The following is a 26368-nucleotide window of genomic DNA, read 5'->3' on the forward strand; positions in this document are numbered from 1 at the left end:
CCGCCCCCGCGCGGAGAGGGCGGGGCGCGCGGCGGCGCAGGCGCAGTGCGCTGCCCGGCCGGCGCGGTGCGGGAACCCGGAAGTGGCGGGGGGCCGCCATGGGGCTGTTCGGGAAGACCCCCGAGAAGCCGCCCAAGGAGCTGGTGAGGGGCCCGAGCCGCCGGGCGGGCCCTGGGGGCTGCGGGGCCGGCAGCGTCAGGGGGGAGCGGCGGCAGGGCCGTGTGGCGTTGCTATGGCGTCGGGCGGGGACTCGGAGGGGCCGGGCTCGGCCTGGCGCGGGGTGCACCGAGACCGGGCCCGTGAGACCCCTCAGAACCCTCCGGTGCCTGAAGGGGCCCACAGGGAGCGGAGAGGGGCTCTTTGTGGGGAAACGGAGAGGTGGGACAAGGGGGAATGGGTACAAGTTGATAGAGGGGAAATTTAGATTAGATACTAAGAAATTCTTCCCTGTGAGACACTGGAACGGGCTGCCCATGGAAGCTGTGGCTGCTCCATCCCTGGAAATGTTCAAAGCCAAGCTGGATACGGCCTTCAGCAAGCTAGTTTAGTGGAGGGTGTCCCTGTCCACAGCAGGAGGTTGGAACTATTATGGTCTGTAAGGCTCCTTCCAACCCCCTACCATTCTGTGATCCTAGCTCCTCTTGCGGACACAGCCTTGAAATTAGGAAACAGTAGCTGAAATGTTGGTACTTCTGGGGGGAAGATGAGCCTGTAGACAAACTGTGTCTCTACAGCTTTCTGCTGTCACAGTGCAATGAAATAATCGAGACTCTGGTGGATTTCACTGTGGCCTTTCATAAGTAGCTACGAATGTGTTTAAAAATCTGCTGTTTGCTGAGAGGAAGATCAAATGAATTGGAGGTACTGGAAGAGCAGCAGGGAGAAGAGTGACAGGCACACAAGCTGGAGGTTTAGACAAGCTGCAGTGTCACAGATGTTCCCTGGTGCTCCCAGCTGAGTCCCAGGAGAGCAGGCTGTGGTTGTTGCTTGTGGGGTGAGAGAATCAGATGAGGAACGTGCCTTTGGGAGTGTCCTTCCCTCCCTCCTCTGCCTGTGTCAGCACTGTGTGGGCTGGGTCAGTGTGCTGAGTGTCTGAGTGTGGTACAGGGAGAGCTGGGGCTGGGGGCTGCTGCTCCCAGGGGTGGGTGACACATGTGACAGCTCTGGAGCCCACACGTGTGGTCGTGCTGCACTCAGGAGTTCACACCTCAAGGCCTGAGGGCCACTCTTCTCTTTTGCCTTCCCTAACTGGTGAACTTGCCATGTTTTCCAGTGGCACAGAGTCTGTGGGGCACCTTGGGGCCCTTGGAGGATGGTGACAGCCACCTTGAACCTTCTTTTGTGCCACAGGACAAGGAGCAGTGGCCATGAGCTAAACCACAATAACTCCCACCTTTACATGAGGAAAAGCTTCTGGAGCAGCTGCCTGGGGAGGTTGTGGAGTCCCCCTCTCTGGAGCCATTCCAAACACACCTGGACACGTTCCTGTGTCACCTGCTCTGGGTGCCCCTGCCTTGGCAGGGCTTTGGGCTGGGTGATCTCCAGAGATCCCTCCCTGAGCCAATGATTCTGTGGTTCTTTGCAGAAAACCCTGCAGAGGCAGCAGGGACAGGTGACAAGAGTCCTCTTGCTGCCTTGAGCCCTCCCCTGGGGTGCAGGCTGGCATGGTCACCTCACAGGCCTTACACTGATACTGAGACACCCATTAGTGGTGAAAAATTCCTTTCCTCCTGTACCTAAGTGCAGCTTTAGAAGGAAAAAAAGCAGTAGCTCTGTGTCCTAGCTGAGGGGGAAACAGCACAGCTCAGCTGGGGCTGCCAGCAGCTGTGCTCAGGATTCAGGGCTAGAGGGATCCATCCAAGAGCTGAAGGAGGTGGATGGTGATGGGTTGAGATTTTTGTGGTGGCAGTGATGTGCCCTCTTTTGTCTGCCCCCTCTGTTGATGTGAGATAATTTGTTTATGATCAATACAAGGCAAATATCTTCAGCCTTTGTGAAGAGCTGGTGATACATTTCAGCCTGTCTAAAGCTGAGGATTTATTATACTTTTAATGCCATGTCTGGATTGTTTGGACTTAAAAAGTGGGTTTTCCTCCAGTGTGGTCTGAGTTGGCTCTTTTCAGCTTGAGTGCTTTGCTGGCTGACTCTGGCTTGATGCAGTGCTGTGAGAGTGAGGTTTTCGTTTAGATCAGGAGTGGAGCAGAATTGCTTCATCAGCCTGGAGTTGTGCTTGGGGTAATTACCTCTGCTCAGCTGGACCACAGACTCCTGTTCCAGCATTGCTGCCTCGTGCCATGGTCTGTATCCCTGTCCCTGTGTGAGATGGGAGGTGTGGCTTCTTTACAGCTCAACAAATTTCTGTCTCACGTAGCTGGGAGCATGGACTAGCCTGGACAAGAGTCTGGGATTTCCTCCTCCTCTTACACAAAGCAGGAGATGAGTTGGGAGCACCAGGGAAGGTGTAAGCACCCAGCTGTGCCTGTGGGACAGCCGTGTTAAACCCCTGGCAGTGCTAGGGGTGAGCTGTGAAAGAGTTTTCTGCTGTCAGGGATTGATGACAACACACAACCAGTCTTGATTTAATGGTGTCTTTGTGCTGGGCTGTGCACCCCGGGGACAGAAGCTGCAAATCCTGCTGTGGTTCATTTGATAGTTGCTGATTGTGCTTGTACATGAAGGCTTGCTGTGTGCTGGTTTGTTCTAGAATACAAGTTGTAGAGCAAATCTCAGGCAGGTGTTGCATTTGAGACAGGACACTTGGCCAGCCAGAGCTCTGTCATGTTTCTCTCAGTCTCTTCCCCCTGCTTTTTTCCTCTCATGTAGTCCATACTCTAAGAGGGACCTTACCTTTCTGTCATGGTGAGGAATGGCTCTCCAGGACATTTTCTCTGCTCTGAAGAACAAGAGGAGAGGTTGCAGAGTGTTCTGGGTTTGGGGGTTTTTTGCCTGTAAACCCAGAGTTTAACAAAGGTACAGGAGCTTTTTGAAACCTGATAGAAACTTCTGCACCTGTGCAGGGCTTTGGGTTGTATGTGGGGGTTTTTAAGCTGATTTTGTGCTTGGGCACCTCAAGTGGTGGCTTTTGTCTGCAGTCAAAAGATAGTCTTGGTCACCATGACCAAGAGAAAATACTTTTAGAATGGTGAAAGTCTGAATCTGCTGCTCTGCTGGGCTTGTGCACCAAAGAGAACTTGCTTTACAAGTTTTCATTGCACAAGTTCTCTTCACTCTGCTTCCTTGGAAGGATGATCAGGGCAAGTGGAGCTCCCCACCTGCTGGGTGAGCCAGAGAACCTGGAACAGAGAGATCTTGGCAAGTGCCAGGAGCTGTTGAAGGAGTGGCTGTGTTTGATCACCACCAAAGGCAGGGGAAGGGAAGCTGGAGGGCAGAGAGACCTGAGCAAGAGGGAGGAACCCAGCAGGAACCTCACAAAGCTGAGCAATGCAAGACTGGGCCAACCATCCCTGCACACAGGGATGTGCAGCCCGGGGCTGGCTGGGCACCAGCTCTGCAGGAAGGATCTGGTTTCCCATGGATAATAAAGGAGTTCCCAGTGCACCTTTGCAGCAATGAGGGCAAACAGGGCTGTGTTGGGAAGCTGTGGTCACAGTGCTGTGTTCAGTCACTGTGCTGCTCAGCAGTAAAGAGGCCACACCTGCAGAAGTGTGCCAGTGTGGGCACCCAGCTCAGGAGGGATCTCAGCAAGCTGGGGAAGTGTGGCAGAGAGCCCTCAGGATGGAGGAGGCAGGAGGAGTGGCTGTGGGAGCTGGGCTCACTTTGGCTTGGGGAAGAGAAGGTGAAGGAGCAGGGGTCTAAAGCCTCTCACTGCCTCTGGGGGGGTTGTAGGCAAGACACAGACAGGTCCTTCTGAGGTGTGCCCAGTGACTGGAGGGGGCTGCAGCCACAGTTGGCCACAGGAGAGTTTTGAATTGAACCTGAAAGGCCAGGCTGGATGGAGCTCTAGTGGAAGGTGGTCCTGCCAACAGCAGGGCACTGGAAACAGATTGTCTTTAAGGTCCCTTCCAACCCAAACCATTCCAGGATTCTGTGAGGAAAAGTCTTCGCCACAGAGGAGTAATTTAAGTGCATTTGCTCAGAGTGGCTCTGAAGTCTCTGCCCTCAAACAGTATCAAAAGTCAATGGATGAACAACCTGTCTGAATTCTGAACTTGATCCTGCTTTGAGTAGGGGTTGGCTGGGAGACCTCCTGGAGATCCTCCTGACTGAAATGGGCAGTAGCACTCTTGGGGCTGTCATCTGTGTCATCTGTCCCTTCTGCTGAAATCCCCTGTGGCAAGTTCCCTCTGTACAGTGACAGGGCTGTGATGTGGGAAGTCAGCCAGGCAGTGAGCATCTGACTCACAAACCACATCATGGAATCACTGAAGAGTTTTGGTTGGAAAGGAGCTATAAAGGTCCTCCTTAACTTCTTGTCTGAACATTAAGAGCAGTGCAGTGATTGATGGTATCTCTGCAATGTTTGGGGGTTTTATTATTTGAATAATGAAATATTTTAACATCACTCATAACTTGCAGCTCATGCAATTTGAAGTGCCGCTTTTGATACTGGATGTTTAAGTTACATGAAAGTATAAAAGCATAGTTTTGAAGTTGGAATTTCAAGTAACTCTCACTTTCTCTTTTTAAGGTCAATGAATGGTCCTTGAAGATAAGGAAAGAAATGAGAGTGATTGATAGACAGATCAGAGGTTTGTACTTGTGTCTCATTTTTTGTTTTTACTCTCCTTGTATGTCTTCAAGGGTTTTTTTTACTTTAATTGAGGCAGGCTGTGAAATTTAATAACTGGGGGTAGTCTATCACGTCTGGAGTAAAGGAAGATAAATGTGATCCTGGGGCCAGACTTAGTCTGTGTTACAAAGTGATGTCGCTATGAAGTTATCCTAGTAAAATGTTCAAAAAAACATGAATATTTCATGGTCCCAGTAAGACATAATGCTCTTAAATCCCTTTGGATAACATGTATTAGACTTATTATCCAGAATTTCACCCACATTGATTTAATGAGTAGTATCAGTGTGGTATATAATTGCACATATAGACAGTTCCACTGGCATGTACCAGTGTGAAAGTGCACATGCCAAGCAAAAGTTGTTTTCTGTCAGCTTGGAAAAATTGAAAACAGAAGAGAGGAAAGAAAACAAAAGTATTTTCTCAGTGGGTGGGTGTTTTGCTATTAAATAATGAGCATTACACTGCTGAATGTGTCTTGAAAAGCAGAGGAGTTGTTTAATATTGCACTGCTGTTAGTTCAGAATTTGTTCTACCTGCCTTCCCTGAACCTGAAAATAGGTTTGGGCTTAGGTTTTGTTTTCTCCTTCTTTGTCTTCTGCCCTGTCCCTGGGATTTGTCCATGGGAGGTGCTGGTGAAGGATATTTTGTGTCAGCATCTGGCTGCCTGTTTGGAGTGACCCCTTGAGGAATACATCCTGCATTCCCCTTCCTGTGCCTGTGGAGTGACCTGGCAGGGTTTGCATCTTGTAGACTTGGAGGAGTTGGTTGGAGAAGGTTGCTTGTACAATACAAAGTCTGTCTTTGTCCTTGTCTCCAATATGAGGAACAGAGTTTGTGTCTTTCCCAGGAAGACTGATGTACAGGGATGTGAATTCTTTTACTTTCTCCAGGGCACTTTTTGTGTGGCTGTATCAGGCAGAGGAACTGCAGCTCTGATCTTACTAGCAAATTACATTTAGAGGCTGCATCTTCCACAGAAGCAAAGTACCCATGTATTCACTACTGATATTTCTTGAAATTTTGGGTTTCTCTTAACTTTTTGCATGTCATAATGCTTTTAATGGCCTGCACACATATTAGGTTACACGGTAGTGTGATATTTTGATGTAGAAGCAAATTAATTATTTTAGCAGCTCTAAACCTGTCTGTATTTCAAAGAAATACAGTTCAGTACTAACCACCAACCATCTGCTACACTGATAACTGCCCTTAAAATAAAGTACATAATATTTTTGTGCCAGGATTTCACATTTTAGCAGGGGTCACCTATGGAAGTTCATGGTTCTGCTGGACACTTCCCAGGCTAGCAGGCTGCTCCTGAAGGATGGCAGCCAAGTGCCACTGAAGTTACCCACTGTAGCTGGATTCTGCCATGCTGTCTTGTTTCACCTGAGCCTTACACAGGAAATCACTACAATCTTTAAGTAGGAATGCTAAGCTGGAATCTCTCTTAGTTTCCTTGGGGCAGGCTGTGCTGGATGTGTTTGAGCAAGGCAACACTAGATCCACCTGGGATGAACTGAGTGGGCTTGGATCACTTGAGCACTTGGCTCTCCCAGTCAGCAGAGTTACTAAAATAGCAACACACTCTTTGAAACCATCTGTTGTTGGACTCCTGCTGTTGTTGTGATTTCTCTTTGGAGTAGGTTGTTTTTCAGGGCTTGGAAGGTTTGGAGAAATTAAAGGTATCCTTGTTACTTCTGAATTGAATTTTTTGAGTTGATAGAGCAGGAGTAATACAGTAACTTTGTATTTTGCTGAGCTTGTGAGTCCCTCTCACAGGTGCTTTGAGCTGCTTTGTGCCTCTTGTGCTCGACAGTGCTGCAGAGGCACTGGGGAAGTGACTCTGGCTCCCTTGAGGAGTGTAGCTGGCACTGACCTTAAAGATGGAGTTGACTGTTCCTGCAAACTTGTGCCACTGATCTCACACTCAGCAGTTCATGCCAGTGAGAGCATTCACTGGAGTGCAGACTGCTCTACACTAGCCTGGGTGCAGCAACACAATACTTGTGGTTGTTTTCAGCCTGACAGAGTGGATGTTGTAATTCCTCAGTGCTGCTGGGGTTCTTCTGGTGCTTTCTGTTTGCTGATGGAGCACTTCAGTTCTTTCCTACCTGCTCTGATATGCTGGGACTTGGCTCAGTCCCATGTCTGATATATAAATGTCTTCAAGTCTGTGGTATTTCTGAAAATAATAGTGGGAAAGCAGCAAAGATGTGTTTGTCTGATTATAATCCTACATTCTGCCAGTCCTTTAAGGTAAACACCTCAGTGAATGATACTGAGAGAATTGCTGGTCTTGAGTACAGGGTTCATTAACTCCCACCTGAGTTCAAGCTGTGTTGAAGTCTCCAAGTTAGCCTGTGCCAGAAAGTGTGTGTTGACACCTTTGTTTTTAGAAAAAGGCAGCTTCTGATTCTTCCAATGTATAACTTTGTCTGGCATGAATCAAGAATTCTCAAAGCTAAATCTGAACAGAGGCTTTCTTTGAAAAAATTGTTTGTGTGGTCATTTCAATCAACTCTTTGCAGGAAGGTGAGGAACCCTTACTATCTGAATTCTTTATTTACTTTAGGATAATTTTTCTTATGGCCCCTGAAATCCACGTTTCATCTGTGGCTAATTTATTGCCGAGTCTGGAAAAGAAAGGAGGTTGACATTGTCCCTGCTTACTCTTGCATTTTTTACTCTGGGCTTTTTGGAGTGCCTGGCTCCTGCTGTTCACAGCCAGTGTTACCTGGCAGGGCAGAACTGTGAACAGTCACATCAGATTTGCTGGAGAAACCAATGATATTTAAGAAGGCCTTTTTAGTGTTTAATAGTCCAACCAGCTTTTTGCTCATGCTTTGTTCAGTATTCCCACTTAAGCACACTCTTTAAAAAAGCTGTTGAACAAAGCTGGATGCCAGGAGAGTTTGAACAGGATGTTTCAAGTTAGATCTATATTTTGTGTATATATATTTGTATCAGTTTAATAGTCAGGAAGTTATTTTGAAGTTGTGAGTCAAGTCATCCTCTCAGAGTGCTGTGTTCTTACAGGACCTTTTCTTTTGCTTTGTAAGCTCTTAGTCAGCTCAGCATCATGGACTAATATTCTCAGACAGTCCTTGACTGCAAAGGAAATTACAGAGCTGGATGTTCAGTAATGAGAATTTTCCTATTAAGATTTAGCTGAATTAATCAGCTGACATGAAAATCAGCCTAGAACAAGGTCTTTGAGTAACAGAGGGAATCTGAAACAAGCAGAAACAATTCTTTGCATTGGAAACACACCTCAAAAAATGACTGATTTCTCTTCTATATGCTTAAGAGTTGGTCACTGTTTGCTGTGTTTTTCTGTACTCCAGATATCCAGAGGGAAGAGGAGAAGGTGAAGAGGTCAATAAAGGATGCTGCCAAAAAGAACCAGAGGGATGTGTGTGTGATCTTGGCCAAGGAGCTGGTCCGCTCTCGGAGGGCCGTGAGCAAACTCTATGCATCCAAAGCTCACATGAACTCAGTTCTCATGGGCATGAAGAACCAGCTTGGTAAGAGCAAATTCTGGGCCCAAGCACAATGACTGCTCTGACAGTAGAAGTGAGGTCTGAGATTTCCTTGTCCAGAACCAAAATCAAATGCAGGCAGAGCTTGAATGTGGGAGCAGCGGTGCTCCTGTGAAAAGCAGCTGATTCCAGTGGGCTTCAGGGGCCTGGGAAGATCCTTCCATAGCAGGCCCAGAGCTGTGAGGTTGCTAAAGTTCTGCTCCTAATCCCAGCAGGAACATGCACCCATGCTGTCAGAGCAGAGCCTTTGCCATCACCTCATAAACACACACAGTTTTCACACACTGTGGATAGCTCCACCTTGCTCTTCCTCTTCAGCTCATGAAGACTCAGGTCCACCAGTAGAACACACACACAACAGATCAGTTCCAGGAGCTGCTCTTGGATGCTCTGTCCAAGCTGGCCAGATACCTGGTACCTGCCCCACATGTCCTTCTCTGCCTGAACTGCTGGTGCCTGGTCCTGCAGGCCCCTGAGGGTTTTGTGTTCCCTGATCCACTTCAATCCTTCTCCAGACTACCTTTGGTCATTCCCCTAAGATTCAGTTATGTTCCTGTAATCCCCTTAAAAGATCTGTTGTAAGTTTTCCCTGTGTCCAAACATGCTCTTTTCCCCTACATCCCTGTAAGGAGTCCTGCATCCCTGTAGGCAATAATCCCCCTCAATCTGCAGGATGTTCTGAGGTAGTTTCTGCAGTGCCCTGCCTGGATGGGTGTCCCACCCTGGACTCTGAAGTAGTCAGGGAGCTCCCAGTTTTGTTTCTTGGGGTTCCTGCCCCTCATTGTTCCTCACATCCTTGCTGGTTCCCTGTTTCCTGTGAGGAGCTGCTCAGCAGATGATGTAACACCTCTCCTCAGAGCCGGAGGGTTCCAGTGGTGTGAGAATCACATGCTCTGAAACTGAGCTCACAGCAGTTTGGAGCACATTCTTAGTGTGCATTTCTAAACAGTTTGAATGCAGTCCTAATAGCCCTGTGTCCTGGTGAGCCTGTGTCACTGATTTTGACAGGACCTGGCACAGGAGTAGAATTCTCTTCATCTTGTAGATGGTTGCTTCCCTAGCAAGAGTCTGGGGGCATTTACCAGTGCCTCCATGGGGATGGAGGAGTGTTTGATTTCTTAGTGTGGATGAATCCTTTTGCCCCTTGGCTTAACACCCATGTTCTGTAAACCCTCCTTGGCCCTTTGTGTTCCTCTAGCTCATTCCTTATCCACATCAGAAATCTGTTGTAATACACTCCCTGCAGAGTTTTCCATAGCTGGAAACAGTCCAGCCTGTAAGAAGCAGAGCAGAAAGCTGTAAAGACAGGAGAAAACTTGGTGGAGATCAGCATGCTGCTGAAATGTCAAAGCATTTCCCCCACCCAGCATCATCCCAGTCGATTTTAACGTTGGATGAGTGATAAAACAGAAAGTCACACTGTGAACCTTAAGTGTAATTTTATGATGGTTCAAATGTGGCTCCCCATGCATCTCACTCAGGAAAGGAAAGCAGGACCATCCTTTCACCTTAAGGTATCCATTAAAAGGAAAAACTCAAAACAGCCTCCTCCTTATTACCACTGCCAGCATCTTCACCTTCCTGGCAATGTTCTGATACACTTAGGAAATATGGAGGAATCTAGAAACTCTGGGGTTCGTAGTAACTTGAGAAATAACCACTCAAGGCAAGGTTACTGTTAGTTTGTTACAAGTGTAGGGCTCTTAAAAGAAATTACTAAAATGAAAAATAATATATGCTGTACCTTCATTTTGCTTCATTAAGGAGTGACCATTTTATGTACAAACAGGTAAGTTCTCCATGTCCAGAAAGCTGCAGAGCTAGATGGCAGAATTCAAACATCTTCAAAGTACCCTTAATTGCTGCTTTTTGATCTTGGTATATCAATACATATGAGGAGAGTTTATAAGTTAGAACAGCCTCTTAGTATTGTTAAAGTTTAAACAAGCTTATTTTTGGCTTGCCTGCCTCAGTATTAATGTTGTAGCTTACTCTTTGCTGTGGAACTGTTACAGCAGAGCTTCTGCCAGGGTTATTTTGCAGTACCTGGTGTCAGGCAGGAGATCCCTGGTTCAGCAGTCACTGCAGCTCTGCTGCTGAGACCCTCAGCAACACCTCTGGCTGCTGAGGGGCTGGGCAGGAGCAACTCTCTCCCTGTCTTTGGTGAGCTGGGTGCAGGTGGGTTGAAATCTCTCTGCAGATCACCTGGGCTCCTCATTGTACAGGACCAGTAGCTTTGCTGTAAATGTGACTTTTCCAATGTGGGTGTAAGCTGGGCTTTTCCAGGAATTTAATCAAGAGTGAAGTGCAATGCCTGTTTATTTTCAAAATTGATTTGCCTAAGTATAAATGTGACTTTTCCAATGTGGGTATAAGTTGGGCTTTTCAGGAATTTAATCAAGAGTGAAGAAGTGCAATGCCTGTTTATTTTCAAAATTGATTTGCCTAAGTGTAAACAAATTTCCATGTAGGGAGGATATAATTTCTCTGCTTTCAGCAGTGCATGTTCAAACTGTTCTGTGCCTCTCCTTCACAGCTGTCCTCAGAGTAGCAGGTTCATTGCAGAAGAGCACAGAAGTCATGAAAGCTATGCAAAATCTAGTAAAAATCCCAGAAATCCAAGCAACAATGAGGGACTTGTCCAAAGAGATGATGAAGGTAAGGTCTGGCACATAAATCAGACTTGGGTGAACACGATGTGGCTGTTACTGAGCTGTGCAGTCACTTGGGTGGCCCCTTTGTCACAGGGCTGGTGTGAGCTCAGGACACTCTGACTCCATGGCCTGTCTGATGCTGGTGACACAAAGAGTTTTAAATCTAACAGCAAAAAGCTCTTAGACCAACATTCCTAATAACAATTTTGAGTCAAAATTGGGAACAGATGGGGAATTTATTCACCAAAGACCTGTTCAAAGAAACAATTTTCAGGCATTTATTTACACTCTAACAGCCAAGATTTTTTTAATAGACACTCCTAAAAATCTGCCCAATTTATTGCATCATGGTAGAGGTGTTTTGTTTCTTTTAATTACTAGCAGAACATCTCATCTGTCTTTTTTTAATGAATAACCCTAGTTTTGTCCAGCTAACAGTGCTTTATTAAATTTGCTGTTCTGCTTAGGCAGTTACTATTGATTAAATTTTCTGGGGAGTACAAGCCTATGGAGTGGCTCCCTTACTACACCTGCAATGCATTAATCAAGTTTTCTGGGATGTATAGGCCTTTCACTCCTTAAGTCTCTCAAGATACCATTCTTGTTCTATGACATCTAATTAATCTCTAGTTATATGATAACCATTAAACAGTTATTTATTGAATTTTGTTCTTCAGCTATAGATTCTCTAAGGGGTATGGGTCCATAGAGTTCCTTTCTGCAGGTGCAGTGAGGTAATTTCTCAGGGTTTTCTACAGACAGCCAATACAGACCTAAACCAATACCAAAATAACACAATCAAACAGTCCTTAACTAATTATTACAATTTTTTAAAGAAACACAAGACTCACAGATATAACTCACTGTCACTGGTTTAAAGCATCTAGCTCAGTGTCTCCATGTGACAGGAGTGCTCTGATTTGAAAGCATACTAAGCCTCTGTTATAACTTAATTTTCAGCTACCCAAGTTGTTTTGCTTTTTCCCTTCTTACCACTCTAGACTGTTTAGTTCAAATAAGTTTATTTCTAAATAATTTTAACATTGTGCACCAGCATGGTTTGACCATATCTAGGTTGCAGGGCCTGCAAAGGAATGTTTCCAAATGCAGATAAAAAAACCCAAGCTGTATCAAAGAGCAGTTTTACAGTGTGCTACACTGTAAATTCGTGCTGCATGACTGAAACTTACACTTGTATTTCACCTGCTTGGAGCAGGCTGGGTTCTTGGTTTAGATGTGCAACAGCAATAAATAACCACAGAATCATAGAATGGTCTGGGTTGGAAAGGGTCTTAAAGATCATGTAATTCCAGCCCCCCTGCCATGGACAGGGACATCTGCCCCTAGACCAGATTGCTCAGAGCCCCATTTACCCTGGCTGGGAACACTTCCAGGGATTGGGCATCCACAGCTTCTCTGGGGAACCTGCTCCAGCTCACAGGGAAGAATTTCTTCCTAATATCTAATTTAAATCTCTCCTCTTTTAGTTTAAATAACTTGAGGTTTTCAAAGTGAGAACAGGTGCCTTTAATCCTCAGTTTTCTTCCTGCTTTTCCTCTGCAGCTGTAGAGATGTGTGCTCATGTTACATGCCTGGGTAGGCATAACCTCATCTCCCAAGTAGAAATGTTTTCTTACTCTGCTGTTTCCAAGGGCATCACACTCTGCCTTGTTTTTTTCTGCTAGGCTGGAATTATAGAGGAAATGCTGGAGGACACCTTTGAAGGCCTGGAGGATCAGGAGGAGATGGAGGAGGAAGCTGAGGCAGAAATTGACAAAATCCTTTTTGAAATTACAGCTGGTGAGTTTGTGGGTGCTGCTGAGGGCCAGGTCCCTGCTCTGTTCAGTAAGATGCAGCAACTGGAATCTTCATTTATTCTGTGCTCTCCCAGTGGCATCTCTTCCTTTGGTGAAGGGCAGAGAGCTCTGACAAGCTGTTTTCTCAGGGCTGAGAAGGCCAGTGGGGCTCAGCAGGGCAGAACTAATATCCATCAGCTGCTGTCTGTGCAGTTATGTAATTGAGGCTCTAACAGATCTGTGTTTGGCTGTGCAGTGAATCCTCTTAGCAAGGTGAAACTTACATGATTGACTGGGTATTGTTGTTAATTAAACCAAGAAATAAATTCTGCTGCACTGCCTGGAGTCATAGGCTGTGTTGTGAGTCCTGGCAGTAACATGCTGTGTCTTGTTTGGGGGAAAAACCCCCAAACAAACACAAAAACCCACTTAAAGCCAAAACCACAACTTCTGCCTTCCAGGTGATAAAGTAATGATTTACTGGTTCACTTGTTTGACTTGGAGAATGCTTAGAATGCTCCTTTCACCTGGATTGCCTGTGATGTGGTGTGACAAAAACAAGCACCAGGGCTGCATTCAGCTGTACCACGCTGCAAGTGCAGGGCCCACCCTGCTGGCACCTTGTGCTCAGAGCCTGGCACAGTGCCCTGTTCTTTCTCACATCCCAATTTGCTTTTTCCATCCTGTTTTCCGGGCTGGAGCAGCTCCCCTCCTCCGGAGCAGGCAGGGGGAGCTCCCAGGCAAGCAGCAGGGCTTGTGGGGAGCTGGGAGCCTCCTCACAGAAGGGAAGGAACAGAGGCTCAGGGCTGGCAGGGCAGTGCTGCTGGGCAGCACTGTCACCCCCGGGCTGGCCCTGTCCCAGCTCAGGGGTGTGACCTCCATGGGAAATGACTGGTTGGGTTATTTTAAATGTCCCCAAAAGCCACTAATTATTAAATGAAGACTTGCCAGTCACTAATGAGCCTGTTTGTTGTTGCAGGGGCCTTGGGTAAAGCACCCAGTAAAGTCACAGATGCTCTGCCAGAGCCCGAGCCCATGGGAGCAGCTGCTGCTGCCGTGGATGAGGAGGAGGACATCGAGGCCATGCAGTCACGGTTGGCCACCCTGAGGAGCTAGGGCCAGGATGGATGTGTACAGTTGGCTTTATTTTATTCTGTCCTACCTTCAAAATGCAAAACTTAATGTATTCTCACTTATGTAATATATATATTTTTTTTTTCTTCCTGAGGATTTTTTCCTCCAAGACACTACTGTAATATACTTCTTGGGGAGTGCAGTCTCTTCCAGTTTTCTGTTCAGCCCATGTTTCCTGTGGTGACATGGCAAGGGTGGTGTAATGTTATGTATTTTTAGAGATAAAGTCCAGAAATATATTCTCATCTTCAAGCAGCATTTCTCTCTAACAGGCACTTTGGTTCAATCTGCTACCAAAAACCTCCAGCACTGTCAGATCTGTGTTTTCCTGAATCAATACAAAATTTATTAAAGCTGCTTCTAACAGTCACTGCCATGGCAGCAGTTTAGTTTGCATCACTTTGGTCCCTTTCACAAACAATACCCCCCTCTTAACACGTCCCTTTAATTTTGTAACACCTTTCTTTAGCAGGTTTAGGGCCTTCAGTGCATCCTTAAAGAGAAGTTTTCAGTCTGTTCCAGCTCTGAATGGTCACAGGAGAGCCTGGCTGAGCCAAGGCCGGCACAGTGAGGGCAGATCAGGTGGCAGCAGTGGAGGGGGGCCCTGACTCACCAGGCTCTTGGCAAAGCTTCCCTGGCCCTGCCAAAGCCCCTCTGCTGCTCCAATAACACATTTCAGGGTCATAGGAGAGCTGTGCCTCCTCCCAAAGAAAAACACATGTCATGGCTCACAAAAGGCTGTTTGGAAACTAAAAAAACCTGTCACTGCCACAGCACCTCCCCAACAAAGGCCAGAGCTCTTCATTTTAAGGAAGCCAAGTCTCTAAATAATTGTACCCTAACAGCAGGGGTAGAAAAACACACAAGGCACACAGAGAGCTGGATGGAGTCCAACACCTCCCATTTTCAGCCATAAAAGCGTGGGGAGGGCCAAGCACTGTTCACCTTTGCGCTGGGGGAGGCAAAGTATCCCCAGTGCTTCAGGGCTCTGCAATTCAAGTGTTCATCTCCACTCCAAATGCAACAAAACAGGCAAGAGGAACAGTTTGTTTCTTGTGGTCTTAAAAATCCAGAAAGGACACATCAGAAACAAAGTGGGTGAGAGCTGCAATAAAACAAGATTGAACAACAGCACAGTGGTAGGAGCTCAAAATCCAGTTTCAACAATGAATCTTTTCAGATCTATGTGCACAGACACAGGGTGTGTAAGATCAGTGACTCAGCTCCCTGGGAGGGACCTGTACTCCAGCTGCCCACAAATACTGCAGCTGCTTCCAAGGAAAGCACTTAACCTGCTTCATGTCATCTCCAACTTGATAGTTCAAGGGAGAACCTTCAGGTAAGTGTTGTTTTTAAGCATACTTGACAAGTTCTAGCACTAAGTGCCAAATCAAGGCAGTTAGTGACCAAAACAAGTTATTTACTGTCAAGAGGTGTCAGCAAGTGAAGGGGGAGGAAAGCTCTCACTGAATGCAGTGAAGGGCTGGGGTGTCAGCAAACCTTCTGTAAATCAACTTCACTTAACTCTTACAAGAGGCTCCTGCTCCCTGCACATCACTGCAGCCTGTCCCCACTCCTGAGGGAGCAATCAGAGGAAATTTCTCTGAAGAAGAGCCCTGCTGCCCAAGACAGACTCAACAGTTGCTGCTGATCACAACAGGTCAGGCACTACAGGGAGCATTTGCAGAGTTCAATTTGTTGCATAAGCTTAGAAAGTGGACTTGGAGGCAATCCTGCAACTTTCAGTGCTAGGAAGGAACTGAGAGGTTATTTTTGTCTCAGGGTATCAAATGAGAGATTCACTTTTCCATTCAAAACCTCTCTTCCTGTTTTAAGTTTTACAGTGTTTTCAGTGTTTCTCAAAATAACCCTGAGTTCTGTGTGTACCACTTCAGACTGAAGCTGCAAAGCTCATGTGATACAGACCACAGCACTGGAGCAGTAGTGTCAGCTAAGTCATACCTGGATTAACCAAAATTAACTATAAACAGGTCTGCTGCTAAATTCCATAACCTAAGACTTCAAAATAGTATAAACCATTTGTGATACACAGTTTTCTTTTGCATTTCTAAGTACTGCATCAAATTACTTCTATTTTAAACAGTCAATTGAAGAAGACAGGCAAGGAACAGTATCTGAAATAGAAGAATTTTTATGTAACCATTCAGTGTTAAAAACAAGAGAATCAAACATCAGTTCAAATTAAAGAGCAGTTTCGAACAGAAGACATTTGATTAAAAGTTTTTTTTAACATTTAGAAATTTAAATACATTTACCTAAAGATGGTTAACTCCCATCTCTATGTTACTATACAATAGCTTAAAGCTAATTTAAATGCTAGTTCTATGTTAATGTGAAATTCCAGAACTGCATTCTTAACTTTTTATGTAAATTGGTTATTAAACTGAGTGATTCCATACTTCCTCCCACCCCAAAATACATTTTAAAAATTGAAGCTTTACAATGCCTTGAATAATATTTTTCAAACGAGTAATGTGGAATAGTTCCCAACAGTTCTATAGGAGGTATTTTGTACAGTTTGGAGAGCAACTCCGTATAAAGTTCTATTGCAACTGAGCATTCACAGTATGCCACAGTCCATACATATTACTACATATACATATCAGGTTTGTAAACATTGGAAGAATACACAGAACATAGTACCACGATCCTCTGGTACTGCTGAAAGGAAGATGAGGTAACATTCATATAATCTCAAAGTCCACAGAGGTCCTGACTGAGTAGGTAAAACAGCTGCCAACGCTTCTGTTTCATAGTGTGTGGTTAAGGCGCTCTACGTCACGGTCTGCTAAGGCTGGACTCGTTAGCTCTCAGTATCCCAACTGCATCTTTAACAGCGTGGTATATGACATTCTTCACCTGCAGGAGCAAAGGAAAAGGTGCTTGGTTTTACAAGCAAACAGCACAGATAGTTTGGAAGCTTTCCCACTTATTTCCCCTCACCCTGTGCAGGTCAGTTCAGACACGTTCATCTGACCAACCTTCATGCAAATCACAAACTTGGGAAAATATTTGTGGTGTTTTAGTGGGTTTTTTATAAAGGATCAAGAGCACTGAGCATTGGGAAGTTACCTGCAGTTTATCTTCATGGTTCGTATGCGTATGTGACAGATATCTAAATTCCTGAGTGAGCCAGAAGCAGTGTTTGACATGCTCTGGGGATACAAAGTCTTCTGCAACTTTAATACAACTGTACAAATTATGAACCTAGAGAGAACAAACAAGCATTAGCCACATGCTCAGAGGGCTGCCCAAGCAGTCAGGCCATCCCATGTCCCTGGTGCTTGCCTGGTGTGGAGCTCCTGCTGGGATGAAAACTACATCTCCTAGAAACTGTACAATAGCCCAGCCTTGAACTCCGTACTCCTGATGGAGGCGTTTCCTCAGCGACCGGTCCAGGTACCAACTCTGATCATGAATGGGATCGTGATCTACAGGGTTTTCTTGGCCTTGCTCTTCTGCAACCTGGGAAAGTCACAAGACAACAGGCATTTTAACACACCAGTCTGACTGGACAGTCAAGTTGTATCTGTGGTATTCCATACAAACGTGTGCCAGAGGGACTTGCACCATGTGTTCGGGTAGGAGAGTTACACAATGGAAGTTTGGACCTTTACTCACACCTCTGTCAAGGTTTCAGCATTGCTCAGGTCCCACTGGCTTGCAAGACACATTGCAAACGTGGACGTGGAAAATGCAAGTAATCCAAATGACAGTGGCAAGTGAAGCAGCTTGTGCTCACACTGGGAACCACTGTCATACGTGGAACCAGTGTTCTGACACCACAAACACTGGAGAGGGACTGTGGAGAAGGGTGTGAAGTGACAGGACAAGGGGAAATGACTTTAAACTGCAGGACAATAGGTTTAGATTAGAAGAAGCAATACAGAAGAAATTCCTTCCTGTGAGGGCAGTGTGGCACTGGCACAGGCTGCCCAGAGAAGCTGTGGCTGCCCCATCCTTGGAAGTGTTCCAGGCCAGGTTGGACAGAGCTCTCAATAACCTGGCCCAGGGGAAGGTGTCCCTGCCATTGCAGGGGGTTGGAATGAGATGGCCTTGAAGCTCCCTTCCAACCTCAACCATTCTGAGATTCTGTGACTCTATGGGCTGTGACTGGCAGACACTACCAAGTGTGGAATTCAGCAGGTGTCTGCCTTGAGGCCACAATCAGTCAGTGTGTGCTCACTGACCCAGAGGATGCAAACCAGATTTTCAGGAGAAACGAGACTGGGAGGCACAACAAGCACTTCAGGACAGAAATTTGAGCATTATGGGGAGAGAATTTCTGCAAGAAGTTGCTGTATAAATCCAACTTGCTGCAGCAGCCATTTACACCCAGGACTGTAGCCCAAAAACTCATTTGGGAGGAGATAAACAGCTTGATTCTACTCCACTAAAAGCTGCTGAAAGCCCCACACCTGCCAGCAAGTGTGATACAAGGGACTGAGGTGTGAGACACAGATGTCAAGACTCCAGCTGCTAATGCTTATCAAACCCTAATGCTAATGCTTATCAAGTATCATGTTTGATCAACCATAAGATTTGTTCTTTGTTAATATTAAATAAGTCTGTTGCAGCCTTTTCCAGCTTCCACCAAGAAAGCCACAAGCCTGACCAGGCCAACAGTTGTTCAGATCATCCAATTTATCCTTTTAAATTTATCCTTTAAACATCAGCATATTGGCTCTTTCCACTTGTAGAGCACCAAAGAAGTGTCACCATTAAGACCACAGAACTCTGGACCATCTGAGGTAAATTTGAACACTGAATCGAGTCCTTTAGGATGTGGATATCTACTAAACCCTTAACTCCCATGAAAACATGACACAAAATATCACACTTAATTCAGACCTCATCAAGGTAGAGAAAAAAAAATAAAAGGTAGTAAGAGAGAGAACAAGGAAGAGTGCTATGTACCATGTACTGCTCTGACATTTCTCAAAAACATCTCACATTCTTTGAAAAAGGATCAAATTAAACTGCTTTTCCTTAAATCTAAACCAGCTATTTCCTTGTTCACTTTATAACATTATTCATCTATGAGAAGAGTAGGCAGAAGGAATATCTACATACAAGGTAACTTCAACTCTCCACCCTTTTCAGGTCCTACACAACCGGGCAGAAGGAATATCTACATATAAGGTAACTTCAAGCTTCAACTCTCCACCCTTTTCAGGTCCTACACAACCCATGGCATAGGAGAAGTTTTGTTTTGGATACAACTCCAGTTATTTGTTTCCACAGTAACTGGGATATGAAGGAGGAGAAAAGCCCCAAAGATAGAGACTTGCAAGCCTACACAGCCAGAAGATCAGTTTTTGAGATGAACAGCTCACCTTCTTGAGGAACTCCCGGATTTTCTCTGTGTCTTTGGCAGCATAAATGTGCCACAGAGCTCCGGGCTTCTCTCGGCTTTCCGTGAAACGCTTAATTGTCAGTTCATCAGAGTCACCATCCTGGATGGTCTTCAGCACTTCTGTGGAAAGCAACATGAGCTGTTACACTACAGGATCTTCCCTCTGGCCACAGAAATATCCCCCCAGACACCACTAAGACTCTACCTTCTTCTTGATCAGCCTGGCCTTTCGGGATCCCCACGTAAACCATGACATTGGCTGCGTCAGACACATCCAAGTGGAGGTTTGTTGTGCCATATTTTCTGTCCTCTGGTGTTATTAAGCCTGGGGAAGGAATCAGAGGGGGGGAAAAGGAGTAGCAGATCCATTAGTAAGACAAAAAAATGTTACACCACTGTCAGAAGCACACTCTGAAAAGATTAGAGTGCTTTTACTTCTACCAACAAATGCTTCCAGAACAGCAATGTGCTTTCTATCCAGGACCTTGCTCCATCTTGTGGCTTCCCAAGAGATCTGCTGACAGGCTGATACAGATCAATGTATCTCTGTCTAGCCCGTAGGATATATAAAAGTCATGTTTAAATCCTACTAGAAAAGGGTTTCTACAGCAGTTTAAGATAAAGCATTTTGAGAAAGTCTCTTGTTCACTCTAACCAGCAGCTGATACAGGATTTACTATCTTTACTATCCACCATCTCTCTACTGGCCATGATGCTGCTCCATTTTAAATGTCTTTTGAGTAACAGCAGATGAACCAGACATGGACAAAAACTGCTCAAGGAGAGATTAAAAGCTAAATGTGCAGTTCAAAAAGGAGAACAACAAAAGCAATACAGCCAGAAGCAGCAAAACAACAAATACATGTTGCCAGCTACAGGAAAGAGGCTGTGGAGCAAGTTGATTGGAAGTCTGGGAATAACTACTATTGGCTTGAAAGCACCTGGAAAAAAGATGTTCAATAAAATAAATCATATCATATTCTGGACATCATTGATACCTATAGATGAGCTAAACTCAGGCTCTCTGATCCATAGGATTAATCAAAGTGTCTACAACAGCAAGGATTCAGATAATCTACAATAAATTTCAATAGGAACATGTGGTCAGTGTGGCCTTTGGACTGAAAAATTCCTTACCATAGGCATTGTACATCTTGGGGCCCAAATCTGGTCGCACAAAATAGTTGGGAAGTCGAGAGGCAAGGTTGAGTTTGCCACCTCTCCTGGTATATTCTGGCAGTGGGATATTTTTCATCAAATCATCAAACCTAAGGTAATGCAGCAAAATTTAACATTATGTAGTGATACAACCAAAACCAGACTGAAACAGGCTGCAACAAAAGCTATCTCCAGTTGAGGAAGTGTACTCTTTCCCTCAGGGGTTTTGCTGGACCCCATGAAAAGGAGCCAAACAAGCAAGGCAGAGAAATACAGCAAATAAATTTAACTCCTCTGGAGTAATGCTACTTCATTGTGTAATCATCTCAAGGAATATCAAACAGCCTAAGTCCAAATACTTAAAAATGTTTGGTCAAAAACTAAGCTTCAACTCAACTTCACATTTCAAAGTGATCCAGGCTTTTAGAAGCAGCTTTAGGTGCTTACTTTACTTAGCAACAAACACAATGAACCACATAAAAATTTATCATTGAACTTGTGCAGGATTTCCATTTATGTCAGGCATCTCTGAGAAACAGAACTGTTCACATGTCACCAACTGCTGCTCAAAGCTGAGGCAGGTATCAAAGCACAAGAATGTGTTTTGTCCATTATTCTGGGGGTGTGCCACAGAAACAATGAACATTTCCTCTGGAAATTCATACCGAGAGGGCATCATATCTCTGAAGTCTTCTCCTGGAGGCCAGTCCTTAAGCTTCAGTACCATTGGCTCTCCCTCTTCTGTTCTCAGGCGACCTAATTTGAAATATTAACAAGTCTTAGTTTTTAGTAGTTGTACAACTCAGAGTACAAAGAACTAAGATAAAGAAATCCTTATCCCAGTCTAAAATCATGTTCACTCCACAACTTTTCATGTAGAACTAAAGACATACAATTCCTCTGACACCAGAGTAGGGTATCACTCTTATGACAAACGTGTTACAACAGGAGATGTCAGACAGACAAGCAGCCCTTACTGCTTCCCTGCCCAAGCACTGCCTACAATTTAGATCATAAACTGGTTTGAGGCCAAAAGTAGCTGATGAAGCCAAACCTCTTCAAAGATAAGTAACAGAAAAGAAAGGTGTGAGTCTTCCACCTCCCACTCTTGCCATAAGTAGGAAACTCCCTAAGCTTACAACTGATTTGAACAGTAAAGTAGATCCTTAGATAAGGACGTGTAACAGACACAAAGTAGAACTCCAGATGCAATGGCAACTGTTAATTCCCCTGGAAAACCTCCAGGTCGCCTCCCCTAAATCTATTTTTACACAAAGTAACTTCAGTTCCTCAGAACAAAGTAGTATCTTCAAGTTAAAACAGCAGAACCCATTTAACCTGTGAGCACCACCCCTACATGTGCTCTTCTGTTTCACTCAACTGGAAAAAAAAATGCTGGCAGATGAACCCACTTGCTAGGAAGATCATAAATTTCCTCAATGTTTCCCCACAAGACTAAAGGCAGCCAAACACAATCCTGAAGAAAAGTACTTCATGGGAATGAGTTTTTAGCCAGTCCACAGTCCTTTGACCATAAATGTCTGCAATGCATCTGCACCAAACTGCTCAAGCTGAGGAGAAATCCTTGAACATCCTGTACACTGCTTGTGGATTACAAATCTGTGCCAGGGCAGAATTATTCCTGCTGAGTGTTTTACCTCCTGGAACAAAGAGTCACAGTGCTTACTTGAAATATCTTCAAAACCATCCCAGAAATCCCCTACAGTAGCTCCAGTGATGATTTCATTGGTCCTGCAGTTAACCAGATCTACTTCCTGTTGGCCAAATTCCTTCCTAAAGGACTCTGGTCTCCAGAGGTCTGCATTTAACTTGTGATGCACTCCTGACACCATTACAGGCTAGAACACAAAAGAACATATTCTGAAGAATTATTAAATACCAAAAATTCTAGCTACAACAGTAATACATAAAATACATCGAGCATTTGAATGCAGGCATTTTGCAAACTAAATGCTCAGTATGCCCTACCAGAATTCTGCTTTACCATGCATCTGAGCATTCCCTGTTTCAAACTGAGACATCTGAGCATTCTGTTTCAAACTGAGGCAGCTTTTTATACAGAGCCATAATTTCAGCTCTGTGCTTAGAAACTGATTTAAACAGTAAAAGAGATCCTTAGATAAAGAAGTGTAACAGTGCCCATGTCACATATTTGATGAAGGTTTAATGTTGCTTATCTCTACAGAAGTTGCAGCTGTGCTTCAACTGAAGGACAAAACACATGAATTGCAAATGGAAAGAGCAGGAAAATGAGCATACCTGTCCCTGCTTCCAGCACTCCCTGAAGACATTCCAGTTGCTCTCGTTGTTGGGATCCTGCAGACACAGCAGGCGGTTGTCACACAGCCAGTAGTGGGGCGTGTCAAAGCCCATTATCGTGGGCTTTATGGTCAGCCCTTGAGGTTTCTTAGGCAGGTCTGTAATGGCTCTGTTTTGCACCAGGGAAGCAAAAATGTCATCAAGGATTTTGGGTGTACTCTTCAGTCCATTGTCTGTCTGATAAAACACATGGAAGAATAACAACAAAAAATTAGTGCTCTTTTCTGTTGCCTTGTCCTGCAGGCTTTTAAGAAAGTATTTGCCACTCCTAAAATTTTTTTACTTGAGATCCAATCATGCAGAGAAACCAACAACTGCAGAATTCTGCTGTCTAGAAATGCACTGTTCATTAAATGCCAGTGTCATTTCTTACACTTTGTCTACAGAATTCTGACAACAATTTCTGCTGATTTTCATCTCAGCAACACCGCAGAAATCCAGAAAAGGACTTGCTTTATATCAAAGAGGAGAAATCCAGTTTTAGCAAAGAACTCTCAAAGGCCAGTATTTTTCCCCACCACTCTGAAGTCACATCTGTAAGATCAGACAAAGCCCAGAAACATCTGAAGTGAACCACTCTGCAAATGAGGTAAGAGGAAGACACCACACAAGTTTCTTCCCTCCATCTGCAAGTTCACTGGTGCTTCTTTTTTGAGCCTAAAAGACATCCCAATCAATGCAGCTGCCAGACTCTGCCCTAAGGAAGTTAATCTGCTCTATCCCTTAGTTCCCAGCTCCTCACCAAGACTTAGTATCACTAAGCTTCTCCTAACTGAGCACTGAAACTGAATTAGTTCTTTTTCCCAAATGAAGACAGAATTTTATTTACTGTGACAAGAAAGTGAACTGCCTGTGGCAGTTGTTCACAGGTTTAAAATAGATTCTAAGCCTGGGATCAACTCAAACTTGTAGGACAGAATTTTTCCTGTACCTTTCCTGCAGAAGAGTTCAACAGGTTCCGCAAGAAGCCCGTGTTGTTGTTGCTCACAGGGGTTAATATTGCACTGTTGAATGTCTGCAGGGCTGCAGCTGGCTTGGCTAAGCTAGGGAGTGTCTGAAGAGGTTTATTTTCATTCTTTGAAATTGGTAGGAGAAGTTTCTCTGAAATCAAGAAAGGAAAACTATGAGAATACTTTGAGACTGAAAATACTTTGACGATATTTTTCAAGACAATATCCTCCTACATGCATACATATGTATATACATGTACATATATGTACATGTATATACATATATATAAATCTTCACCCAATACATGCAGATAAAGTATTTCTTTCACTTAACTTTCTTCAATAAACCAATGTTTTTAAAATCTCACATTCCAAAAACAACCCAAAAAACCAAAACCCCCAAGAAAACCCCACAAACAGTAAGAATAAAAAGTATTCTCAAACTGAATTTTCAAGAATACTTGCATCCATGGGATTTTAATCCAGTTTTTGAAAGAGAGTATGCTAACTCTGCCAGGCTTTACTCCAAGCCACTGAACATTCATCCCAGCAGGCCAATGACATCACTCTCAGCACAAGATATTGCTAGGTCTGACCTACATTCTTCTGACAAACAGCCACAAAGGGGTTACTCTTCACTGCTTCTGCACATACCTTTGTTTTCTTTATTCACGTTTCCACTGGTTAGGTTTGAAAACCAATTTAATGAAGGAGAAGTATTTACAGAAGCAGTTTGTTTGCTTCCAAGTGCTGACTTCAGAGGAGGATCGTGTGTAGTGACTTGTGGGCTCAGGACAAAACTGTTGTGTTGAAGGCCAGGCCTGTCCCCAGATGCCAAGTGCTGAAAAAGCAAAGCAATAACTTGTTTAGACACAAACACACCCTACAAAAAGGGAATACAAGCAATAGCATGTCCAAACCCTTCCTTTAAACAGCAAAAAGGTTTGGCCCTTCAAAACATGTGATCTCCACCAGAGGTCAGCATTGCAGCTCAGGATCAGGAGAGGGCAGCTCAGCAGGATTTGGGATCTCCCGAATTTGGGAACAGCCAGAACCCATCACCCCTCAAGACAAGCATAGAGAGACAAGTTTCCCAGGTGCATTTTCTGGGATTGCTTTGGGAACCAAGTGCAGTTTTAACAGCAGTTCTCCCATTTCTAGCCACAGCCGATGCTCAGGCCAGGGCTAAGCTGCAGCTCCAGTTCAGAGGACTAAAACAGATATGGAGCATTCCTGAATTTTTCTCTTAAGGTGGCAGCAAATGTGCACTCACTTGCCAGGTGTGAGCTGCACCTGCCTGAGTGCAGCACTGGCCTGGCCAGCACAATCCAAGCACAGGACTGTCCATCTCCTGATTTATCTGGTCATTTGGAGGAACAGACTAACCAGAACCACAGCTTTGCCCTGGGATTCCTCTCTCTGCTCAAATAATTTTCAGCTAAGAAATGGTTCTGCTCCTTTGTCTGCCTATCATTACATTCTCACTGAACTGCTGATGCTTGGCAAGGATTCTAAACATGACATAATACAAAATGTTTCAACCTTTAATGAGCTTATCCTCACAGAATCAGTACAGTAACAAATTCTATAAACATGTGTAGATAAATTTAATGCAGCTCTTTGTCCAGAATCACAGGAAATCTTGATTCCAATTTTCAGCTAAGAAATGATTCTGCTCCTTTGTCTGCCTATTATTACATTCTCTGTTTCATCTCTCACTGAACTGCTGATGCTTGGCAAGGATTCTAAACATGACATAATACAAAATGTTTCAACCTTTAATGAGCTTATCCTCACAGAATCAGTACAGTAACAAATTCTATAAACATGTGTAGATAAATTTAATGCAGCTCTTTGTCCAGAATCACAGGAAATCTTGATTCAGAAGACTGAAGCCAAGTCAGTTGAATGCTAACTTGATTCACATATCTATCTTCCACACTTGTAACAACTGAAATGGTTTTTTGTCTCTTCTGTTCATTGCTTACACTGAAATAAAGTCCAGCCTGCTTCTTACACTTAAGGTATTTATTTTCAAAATAAGGCTATGAATAAGCATCTAAAAAAACTAAAATCACTTCATTCACCCCATTTCTTGTGAGATACTTCCAAACAATGCTATTAATTTGTGCTCTGTTTTCAAAAGCAAAAATATACTACATCCATAAATATGTGTATATTGCAGAGTTTCCTTTTGGTTTTTTAATAATACAAAGAAGCAAACCTACCAGATTGCCAGAGAAATCAGTGAATCTCCACACTCCTCTAAATCTCAATACTTTTCATGTTTAGTTCTTTTATGAATCCTGGTGCTCTTCCACCTTACTCACTCTTTTAGATGATGCATGTATTTTATCTTTAGGACCTAAGGAATAGCCTTCACTACCATTCCCACTCATTCAACACTTCACTACCATTCCTACTCATCTGTTCCTCATCATCTTCTCTTAAGGGATCTCTCAATCTAATCCCATTTTTGCTCTAAAAATCCTCACTGAGCCTTTTTTAAGGATAGGTCAACCAGTGAGGGCTCAGTGTCAAAGGAACACAAATGAGATTTCCCCAAAAACTTAAAGAAGAGCTGAAGCAGAAAGATGAACAGTGAATACCAATTGTCCCTATGTGGTGGGATTATTACAGAGGTCAGGGCTGGCAACCTACAAA

The 26368-nt window shown here is 44.4% G+C and overlaps 2 protein-coding genes across 4 annotated transcripts in view; one reads left to right on the plus strand and one right to left on the minus strand.

Annotated features, from left to right (window-relative positions):
• Positions 1-6: 6 nt before the first annotated feature.
• CHMP3 (charged multivesicular body protein 3) lies at positions 7-14249 on the plus strand. The gene is made up of 6 exons (XM_039723994.1): positions 7-143; positions 4649-4709; positions 8101-8280; positions 10832-10953; positions 12635-12749; positions 13725-14249. Exons 1-6 carry the CDS (start codon positions 99-101, stop codon positions 13859-13861), a joined length of 660 nt encoding a protein of 219 aa, XP_039579928.1. The 5' UTR covers positions 7-98; the 3' UTR covers positions 13862-14249.
• A 1764-nt stretch (positions 14250-16013) lies between these two features.
• The window catches only part of KDM3A (lysine demethylase 3A), a 30070-nt gene continuing 19715 nt past the window's right edge, over positions 16014-26368 (minus strand). For 2 of the 3 annotated variants that reach the window (XM_039723987.1, XM_039723986.1), the window contains 11 exons: positions 24359-24545; positions 23686-23855; positions 22695-22931; positions 22102-22273; positions 21080-21170; positions 20394-20524; positions 19462-19581; positions 19237-19376; positions 17189-17365; positions 16973-17107; positions 16016-16759 (listed from right to left, as the gene is read on the minus strand). In XM_039723987.1, the coding sequence (XP_039579921.1) occupies positions 16679-16759; positions 16973-17107; positions 17189-17365; positions 19237-19376; positions 19462-19581; positions 20394-20524; positions 21080-21170; positions 22102-22273; positions 22695-22931; positions 23686-23855; positions 24359-24545 (1641 nt within the window). In that variant the 3' untranslated portion in view covers positions 16016-16678. Of the gene's footprint in view, positions 16760-16972; positions 17108-17188; positions 17366-19236; positions 19377-19461; positions 19582-20393; positions 20525-21079; positions 21171-22101; positions 22274-22694; positions 22932-23685; positions 23856-24358; positions 24546-26368 lie in introns of all 3 variants that reach the window. The other variant, XM_039723985.1, reaches the window with a different exon arrangement.

Source organism: Passer montanus, unplaced genomic scaffold (assembly GCF_014805655.1).
Source record: "Passer montanus isolate IOZ18808 unplaced genomic scaffold, ASM1480565v1 scaffold51, whole genome shotgun sequence".
Classification (NCBI taxonomy): Eukaryota; Metazoa; Chordata; class Aves; order Passeriformes; family Passeridae; genus Passer; species Passer montanus.

What these genes read in the sequence shown, in the direction of transcription:
- CHMP3 (XM_039723994.1), top strand. Translation starts at nt 99, where the DNA reads ATGGGGCTGTTCGGGAAGACCCCCGAGAAGCCGCCCAAGGAGCTG. An exon ending in GGGCATGAAGAACCAGCTTG is followed by an intron (nt 8,281 to 10,831) that starts GTAAGAGCAAAT and finishes TCTCCTTCACAG; the next exon opens with CTGTCCTCAGAGTAGCAGGT. An exon ending in TGTCCAAAGAGATGATGAAG is followed by an intron (nt 10,954 to 12,634) that starts GTAAGGTCTGGC and finishes TTTTTCTGCTAG; the next exon opens with GCTGGAATTATAGAGGAAAT.